General features: G+C 39.8%; 1 protein-coding gene across 1 annotated transcript in view; it reads right to left on the bottom strand.

The window, feature by feature from the left end:
- Positions 1-6,911: 6,911 nt before the first annotated feature.
- atp8b1 (ATPase phospholipid transporting 8B1) overlaps positions 6,912-9,459 on the bottom strand; it is a 33,073-nt gene continuing 30,525 nt past the window's right edge. The window contains exons 26-30 of the mRNA XM_041959838.1: positions 8,918-9,001; positions 8,468-8,713; positions 8,193-8,331; positions 7,962-8,092; positions 6,912-7,176 (exon numbers count right to left, since the gene is read on the bottom strand). Of these exons, the coding sequence (XP_041815772.1) occupies positions 6,943-7,176; positions 7,962-8,092; positions 8,193-8,331; positions 8,468-8,713; positions 8,918-9,001 (834 nt within the window). The 3' untranslated portion in view covers positions 6,912-6,942. The remainder of the gene's footprint in view (positions 7,177-7,961; positions 8,093-8,192; positions 8,332-8,467; positions 8,714-8,917; positions 9,002-9,459) is intronic.

The raw sequence follows: 9,459 nt of genomic DNA, 5'->3' as shown, positions 1-9,459 counted from the left end.
CCCTGACACAGCCTGATGTCAGTCATGCAGGATTGCTTTAAGGAACAGACACCGTCACATGTTAATATCAATATGTTCAAGGTCTAGAATTAAGTTTGATTTTTGAACTCCTAGTTAAATGGATCCTTTGAAGGCCGAAAGAAAGCATTAAATGCTGCTGATGCTCTTCCTTTAATGGTTAGGAGCTTTAATAACCTCATTTAAAGTTTATTTAAGCAGCCTGTCCACTCAGTTTTTCTGCTTGGATTAGAGTGTGCCTTTAAATATTTACCAGAACGGTAGTTCATCTGGATGCAGGCGTAGTTTGACCTCACCAGTTTTCTGCCTTCTCAGAATGTCTGAGAATGTCTCTGTCTGTGGCTCCTTGGCTGCTTCTGAAGGTGTAGTTTTGTCAGCTATTTTTTCATTTAGTGTCCTAGTCCTGTGTCCTTTTTAGTCTTCATCACATTGAATCAACCTCATCTTTTTTCTTTTTTTTAGTTATGTTTGATTTGACTGAAAGTCTGGGCATTATAATCCTATAGTCAAAGAAACCATAACTATTTTAGCCTTTTACTCTTTTTTAACAGCTTTGCAGAAACTGCAGAAACTGCATTTTTATGTCACCAAATGCATCAGTTTGAATCTTCAGCTAGCTTCTCAGGTGTTCGTGCGTACTAAGCTGTTAGCATTAGGTGTGTATACAGTATTAAGATTGAAGGTTGTATAGCTTTTAGCTAGTTAGCTTTAGACTGAAGCTTGTCCTGCTTTTCAATAAACTTCAGACTCACTGAAATATAAGCGTAATTCAGTCAGTTTGTCCTGCTACAGTTTCACAACAGCACTCCTCGCATGTGGCCAACGCTTATCACTGACTGATCCACACACACACACACACACACACACACACACACACGCTCTCCTTCTCTCTCTCTCTATACATACATATATATTTTATTTTTCCCTTTTTTACACACAAAGACACACACACACACTCACTCAACTCATGTTGTTCCACTGTCGTCCTGATTCACAGGAAATGGAACTGACACAAAAAAAAGTCTACAATATTTCATCTCCTCTTTTTGTCAAGATATTTGGTTTTGGGTCGAATTACCTCCTGACAATCGGAGGAGAAATCTGGTCTAGCTTTCTGAGCAGGACCACCACAACGAGTGACAGAGACAAGTCAGCAAGAAGATGACCCTGCTGCCAGGCAACGTCAGGCAAGAATAGACAACCCGCGTTGATGGCGTCTCCTCATCCAGGCTTGTTTAGCTTTCTGCTGTTGTTTTTTTCTCACTGCAAAGCATTACTACACCAACTACTTGCACCACGTCAGTCTCCATTTTGTTTACATCTGCTTCCACATGAGATGACGTGAGGTGGTGCAGTGCAAAAATCTTCCGGTGTGCATGTTTGAGATTAGTTGGAAGAATCTCATGAACCTCATGTGTGTGATGAATCTCCTGTAGTCTGAACCTGACATAAACCTAGTCTCAACTACGCCTGCTCTGAGCTACGATCATCCATGTGAATGCTCATGCAACAATGGCTACTGACTAGCACTGTCCATTGCTAGGATACATGGCTAACAATCAGCCACAAATTGTGCAATTTTGAGTAAATGAGTCAAGAAAAACTTTATGAACTTTGTGAAACACTGTCTAGAACAATTTCTTTTTTTATATTATTTTATTTTGTACATGTAATAAGACAAATAAGCACTAACCTAAATCATGTAATTTAAAAATCATATAATTTGTCCGGTATGGTTTTTCCATACTGGTGGTGCATGCGCTTCACAGACAAAAAAAAAAATAAAAAAATGTAAAAAACTTCACATGTAGTAGAATAAATAAATGAATGAATAAAAATCAGATTTTTCATTGATGAAGATATGTGCCTGGGGGATGATCACATGTTGAGCAGCCCTTAACCGCACAGTCAGGTGAAGATGCACGAATATATGAGGAAATATGAGTCGTGAAACCTGCTATGTTCCGGTGCCATGAGAGCTGCCATCCTCTGTTCCTGCAGCTGAACTACACGATGATTTTACACTGGACCCCGAAACTCATCGGAGCAGAGCTGGGAGGGACAGCCACAGTCCTGCAGTGACACCCAGAGGCTGAGAGCAGTACTGCTTCATCAAACACAGTCTGACTGTTGTTCACTGTCAAACACTGAGGGTACAGACATTATATAGTATTTGTACAAATACTTTATATAAATTTATACACAATACATAATTAAGTTTGAAAATTTAACATAATGGAAAATAACATTTATATTGAGAAATATATTTCAAAATAAAAATGTTGGTTCATGTCATACAAATTGAGCAATGGGATATCCACATACAGTAATCATATTGTTTTTAAATCCCCCTTAGATTTCATTTTCCTAAAAATATCAGTTTTGATGGCTGTGCAGAAAACGAATTGACAGTAGAGCAGGTCTGTGTGTAGAACACCTGTCAATATCTGGCTGAGCCTTTTTTTATAATTGTTTTTTTTTTTTTTTGTTCAAAAATACATAAGTAATATATACATGAAATACACAATATACAATAAATACATAAGAAATATATTGATGGTACACCATCTTTTTCCAGAAATATGGTAAATGCTTAAAAGTCGTGTTACATGAGTACAAATAGAGAAGAGTCAGTAAAGTGTCAGTCAGTAATTTAGCTGTTAGATTACCATTACATTACACACCAACTCCTTTGTGAAGTTATCTGACATCAGCAACCATAAACCACAGACCATACCAGACTAGCAGCAAAACCCCTTACTGTATCAAACTGAGTAAAAGTATGGAGGATCTGAACTGCCAAATTCAAAAATAAACAAATGATTGAAGAAATGAAATGAAATACATCAAAACTTCTAAAATAAATGTAGGCATTAATTACTTTATAAAATGTGATTTTTGATATAATTTTGATTTGCTTCTGTATTAATTTGCCTATTTATTTAATACCTATTTAATTTTTCGGTTTTCTTCATTTTATCTATATTTACTTCTATGTATTTATTTTTGTGGAATTTTCCCCTTGCATTTGCCCCTTTTTATGTCTCCAGACTTTATTTCTGTATTTTATTTTTTACTTTTGTATGCTTTTCTGCTTCATTATAAAAATTAGTCAGGTTTAGGTTTAAGCCCCAAAAACTACTTGGTTAGATTTTGGAAAATATCATGACTGAGTTTAAAATAAGCACGCTAATGATGTACATTATTTCAAGTTACGATGAATGCTTACGCCTGAATGCCTAAGTATTGCACAAACACACCGTCAAGACTCCACTGAAACCATCACAATTACAATCCAAATAGTTTATTAACCCATAAGAACCCAGACCCATTTCAGCTTTTAGGAAAATTATGGGGGACATAAGACAGACTAAATAGACCACATAGAACACATTTCTGACATTTTTTTCAAAACACCGCCCCCTACTGTCCAAGATCTCAAATGTTATATAATTTGTCACATTGGGCGTTGAGAACTCGGATTATTTCATGTTTTAGGAAAATTTGGACGTGTGACACCTGTGTCACCGTGGGTTCTTATGGGTTAACATCCCCAAAAACGTAGTTGTATTCTGATTATGAAACAGCTGGAACTACCAGTGAAATTGACTGCAGATGTGAGTGAAATCATGTAAATGCAGCTCTGTATTTGCTCCTCATGCTCCTCTGTTGTTTCATTCATTATTTGTGTGTGTCCTTTGTTCATTTTTTTAATATAATTTATTATTTTCAGATTAAACATGACTGGGCCCAAACGAACTTGGCAGCAAGTCAAGATAAAGTACAAGAACATCCTGCAGAACGATAAGTGCCCTGACAAATATTATGCATGTACATACTTTGTACCCAGAGGGTGCCTGCTTACATATTGTCTGTACTTATAGCAATTTAAAAAAAAAAACCACAAGCAAGGCACGGGTGGGGGTCACCACTAGCTGACCTAACCCCTCAGGTGCCCATGAGGGAGATTTTGTGAACAGGAAATCCTTTCACAGCATTAATGTTCAGGTGAACTTGACTTTATGACATTAATGAACACTGTACATTGCTTGTGATGTGCATTGATTGGTTTAATAGTCTACATCTTATCATTTCAGATGGTCTGCAATGCTGACTACCTGATCAGCAATGTTGTGGCAAAGTGGCCTGGCTCAGTCCATGATTACCGAATCTTTCGGTCCTCTGCTCTGGCTATCAGCGCCTGTCACAAGGTGAGCCACATGACCTCGATTAACAGACATTTTTAACATCAAGGTTGTGTGAAGAATGCCCCTCTATTGATGACATTTTGCATTCACAGGTGAATTCTCTGGTGTGCTGCTGGGGGACAGAGGGTATGCCTGTGAGCCTTTTTGCCTCACTCTTACGCAGACCCTCAGGGAGCACAGCAGGCATATAACAATGCCCATGCCAGGACAAGGGCTGATTACCTTTGGCCTCCTGAAGGCACGCTTCCAATGTCTGCACCATCTGAGGGTCGGTCCAGACAGAGCATGCGATATTACTGTGGTTTGTGCTGTCCTCCATAATGTGGCCTGCCTGAGGAAGAAGAGGGCCCCCAGAGTGCCCTCAGATGACGACAGTGGTCGGCTGATCAGAGACCAATATGTTTTAAATTATTTCAGTTAAAGTGCATTCTGTACATTTAAGTTGAACATGGCCTGCAATAGCAAATAGCTATTCATTTGGCCTATTGTGCTGTGTACTGTGTGTACAGGCCTGACATTTGTCTGTTCAATTCAGTATGGATTTGTCCTGCATTTATTCCAGTGTGCAGACATGCAGGGTGATTTATATACAGTCAAAAAACATGCAAGGGCTGGAGCTTACTGGGAAAATGGGCAAAACTTGTTAACCATTTGTCCAATCATAATACATCTTAACATAACACAAATACCATGTATCTGCAAACACACTCTGAAACTCGCTTGTTGCTGCTTTCGGCTTTAATTTTAATTAATTCTACTGTAAAAGAGCCTGAACCCGTAATCACCGCTTGCAGCTATACTCTTATAGCATTTTTTCTATATTTGTAACCCTTTTTGCATGTGTAGTATTCTTTATCACATCTTGAAAAATAAAGAAATGGAAAGACTTTGCAGATTGACAGCTAGATCTAAAATATATTTAAACAAAGATTTTGAGAAGTTTGGCTTAGTTTCATAAATGAAAAATGTTTTCATGGAAATCTCACACAAGCCAAAGTAAGTGATTAAAAAAGTACCATTTAGGTAACTGTACCCAAATTCAGGTTCTTTTTAATATTGCATGTCAAGTTAAATCAGAATCATCACATTCATACATGAAACGAGACACGAATCACCACAATAAAATAAATACTTGTTTCAGATTGGTAAATGTGCCCTTGTCTTTTATTAACAAAAATGATAAAACAGCATCATATGACCGAGACAAAACTGCTGCTGGTACAATCCTCATCTCCTGCCTCTATTCATTCATTAATAAAAAGACATCATCTGCATACAGTAACACTAACATGAAGAGAATACCTAACAGAACAGGAATGTGTCAGCTTTGGCTTAGCACTGACTAGTGAATATCCTGAATTTGATTATAGGACTTGAAAAACACACATTTTCTTTGGGTTCGTTGTAAACAACCAGTGACGCAGACAGAATAAAATCCTCATTCTTACGTCGTTTAAAGAACATGCGATCTAACTTCCAAGAAGTTAAAAAAAATAGAAAGAAAAGAACAAAGTACTAAGACATCATTAAATGAAGATAAACCAAGACCTCTTGCTGTGTTTCTTTCCCGATTAGAGAGAACACTTGAATTTACGTTCTGTAAATTCAAAAAATTGACAAGAAATTGTGACACTGGTATTAAAGGAAGACTGTGAGAGTGAGTTTACAGCACCTTAGGAAAATAAAAAAAGAACAAAAGGTGAGATATAGACCACATAATATTAGGATCCAGCTCAGAAAGACATCTTTAAAACATGTGAAGGCTGAAACAAAGTTGCAGTCCCTCAAATCTGTAAGGCCACTCGGGACATTTGAGAGCAGAAGAGAAAAGATCACTATTCACAACACATTTTTAAATTAAGACACATTTTATAACATCGACCACCTCGCATATCGTGGCATAGTAACATCCCACCGTTATTTATATTAAAACATTAAAAGAGGATACTTAGACATGTTTAGCTTTAGCCCATTGTTTCAATGTGAAGGAAAATGTTTCGATTTGCATCTCAACGGACAGGAATAAAACGTATACAGAAATAAATTTCATTTAGCTAACAGACACACTGACTGGAATATATCGTTTAACGTGAATAAAACACTTAACATATTAAGTGCTCTGCAGATATCAGGCTAAAACTGTTCAATGCCAGAAAGCACCATGTTAACATTATGGCTTAATATCCAGCCACAGTAGTGGTGAGCAGGGACAAACTGACTAAAAATAAAGCTTTCATTTTAAAAATCCTGAGTTAAACAACATTGTCAGTCACACAGTTCGCGCATGACCTGAGACCCCGGTAACGGAGGTCGTCTCTTCGGTGAGCTTTTTTTTGTTTGTTTGTTTGATTCTGTGCAAAGAGGAGGAGGTGGTGGAGGCAGTGGAGTCAGATACAGACTGGAGTAGCGCTTCATTTCTGCAGTTTGACACGCTGGTAAACAAACAAAGGCCCTCATTTCATTTCTAAAAGTCGAGCTTCTTTTCCTTTATCACCCTTCAAGGCACTTAAATACCCCCCAGGAAGAGGTCCCCTTAAAGTGCAACCAGGCTGTCATGTCTGTGCAAAGCTCCGGTGTTCAGCAGCGACTCCACAGATGACAGTGAAGATAAGCCAAGCGCTCCTTGCACTTTCCCAGTCCCCCCAGTCCCCCCAGTCCCCCCAGTCCCCCCCCCCCCCCCCAGATACAGTTCTGCTCCATCTCCATTCAGCCCCCGTCAGATGTTTTCTGCCTCTCTCTGGGGTACCTCCCTGATGCTGTCCTGGGGCGTGGCACGGGCTGTCGGGCGCCGCCGAATGCTCCGACCTGACGAGATGAGGTCGGCGTAGCCACGTGAGTGAGAGAAGGCGTAGGCAGAGCGGCGGGAACGGCGGCCACGCTGGAAGGCTGACGGCTTTTTCTTCTCCTCCTGTTGCATCTCCAGCTCATATTTCTTCCTGTTTCTGTGAACCTGGGGGCATGATGGGAGATAAGCAGGTAACATTAGGATCCACTGCTTTGACATTTTCTCACCTTATGGGAAAAGAGGCGCTAGACGGTTACTTCTGTTTCAAGCTAAATGTATTTCAGGACTGCTTGATTCAAAATTTGTGTAATTTAATTGAACTGCAGTTGGATTAAACCATTAGACTTGTATTCTCATCCTGTCCATAGACAGATGATAGAAAAAGTCCAGTTACATTCCTGCCGGTATATGGTGGCTCACACGTTAACACGGTCGAACTTTAAAAGTTATAAACATAGATATTGTTCCATTTCAATGCAAATTATTAGTGAATTAAATGTAATCCCTCTTGAGACTGTGGAAGCTCCCAGGCTTAAGGTGTTGTTGGATTTGGATGCTGAAAACCACCATCTGTGCTAAACTAGCTAAATAACAAGAGAAGAAAAAAATCAACCGAAACTAAACGGAAAAAAGAAGAATCTACAATTTCCATTTCTTCATGAAGTGTTTATTATAATTAAAAAAAGCTTCGGTTGTGGATTTTTTTTACTCATGTAGCAGAATCTGGCTTCCATGAACGCTTGCATAAAATCTTGTTGTGCGATTTATTCACGATGCACTGCTCTCTCCAATTTCCTCTGTGATTAATGTGAATTAACAGAGACTGCTGTTACTACTGAAAGTCACACCTAACCATTTACCAGATGTTTTTAATAAGATACACAGCATGAACTTATGGTGATTATTGTTCAACCGCAGCAGGTCTGTGGGTTTACTCATGGGGGTCTCACCTTGTCTCCTACAGAGGGCCAGATTGTTTTGTGGAGGAACTGAATGCAGATGACGGGCAGCAGGCTGATGCCCACAGTCAGGATGATGGTCAACCACAGGTAGGGCTGTCGCAGAGCGTTCGATGCTGCACCTACAAACAGAAAATATACGTTAAGGGAGTTGTGAAAAGGTCTTTAAGGATCCAGTTAAGCCAGCCAAAGCCAGCTAACTGTGAATGACAGGCGACTGACCAGTGAATTTGAAATATTCGGGGAAGATGACGTGAATCCCAGCACTGTGGATGTCAAACATGATGCCGAAGTAGATGGCTATGCTACCCAGAACCGCAAAGCAGTTGACGAAGGTCCAGTAGGAGGTATCCAGAGACATCTGACAGACAGGAGGAGATCACAGAAGTCAGCAGCCCAGTCACATGAAATAAATTCATTACATCTGCATCTTCTAAAACCTCTTCCAATCCAGGTTTCCTCTTGCTCGAAAAACCAAACTCGAACGTGTGACTAACCTGCAGGTTGACTGTGAAAATGAGCGACGACGCAGTGACAACAGCAAAAGACTGGTAGTCAGAGGGGGCCTCTCCGTCCTGCCCCATGGTCTGAAGGAAGGCTCCGTAAGGGATGAAGAAGATGATGAGCGAGACGAAGATGCCGTGGAACAAGCTGACAAAGAAGTTTCTGTAGTTGAACAGTGTCCCCTGCTGGCCGGGTAGGTAGAGTTTGGGAAATTTCAGGCTCAGTTTGTCATTAACGTCCTGAAGCGGGAGGAAGAAGCAGGGGATCATGTTATCATTTTGAGTGACTTTTGTTTCTCTCTTGATGAGCAGAAGAGGATGAAATGACAAATGTTATGTATAAAGTAAGGCTATATCTCAGTAACAGTTAGGGGGCATGTGCCTTTATTTTTAGCACATGTTTCTGTACCATTCTTTTTTTGTCTACAGCAAAACCTGTTTTACCTGGTCAAGAAGTCCAACTAGTAGAACAGGTAAGCTGCTGTAGCACAGATTGTAGAGAGTGATGAACCAGTCTTCATAGGCGACCTGCAGACGGGAAAACAACTATTCAGTATCTCGTGGTGAGAATAAACGAACGTGCAGGGATGAGGCTTCATGATCACAGCCCCATGATGGCTGGACCGTGCAGATTTGAGGCGCTGGCAACAAAACTAGCGCAGCATCTGGGACACCTCCCAACATCCCAACTAAAACTTTTTGGTCTTTTCTCACCTGATTTGACTTCCACAACTGTTCGGTGATTTTGACCAATGGGAGCACAGAGCGCTCTTCCACACACAACTGTACGTACTGTAGTCTATCCCAGCATTTAACTATGGTTACAGTCACAGTTCAAGTGTTTTAGAGTGGCAATTGTGATTTAAATGTTACCATGGGGTGATCACTGGAGCATCATCATGGAACATTCTCCATTGTTTTTATATCATGTGTTTCATTTTGTTTAAAATATCAATGAAAAGTCCTTAAGCAAACTATTTCTACAA

This window comes from Chelmon rostratus, chromosome 19, assembly GCF_017976325.1.
Source record: "Chelmon rostratus isolate fCheRos1 chromosome 19, fCheRos1.pri, whole genome shotgun sequence".
Classification (NCBI taxonomy): domain Eukaryota; kingdom Metazoa; phylum Chordata; class Actinopteri; order Chaetodontiformes; family Chaetodontidae; genus Chelmon; species Chelmon rostratus.
The sequence above is the reverse complement of the archived record's forward strand: the minus strand, read 5'-3'. Positions and strand labels throughout refer to the sequence as shown.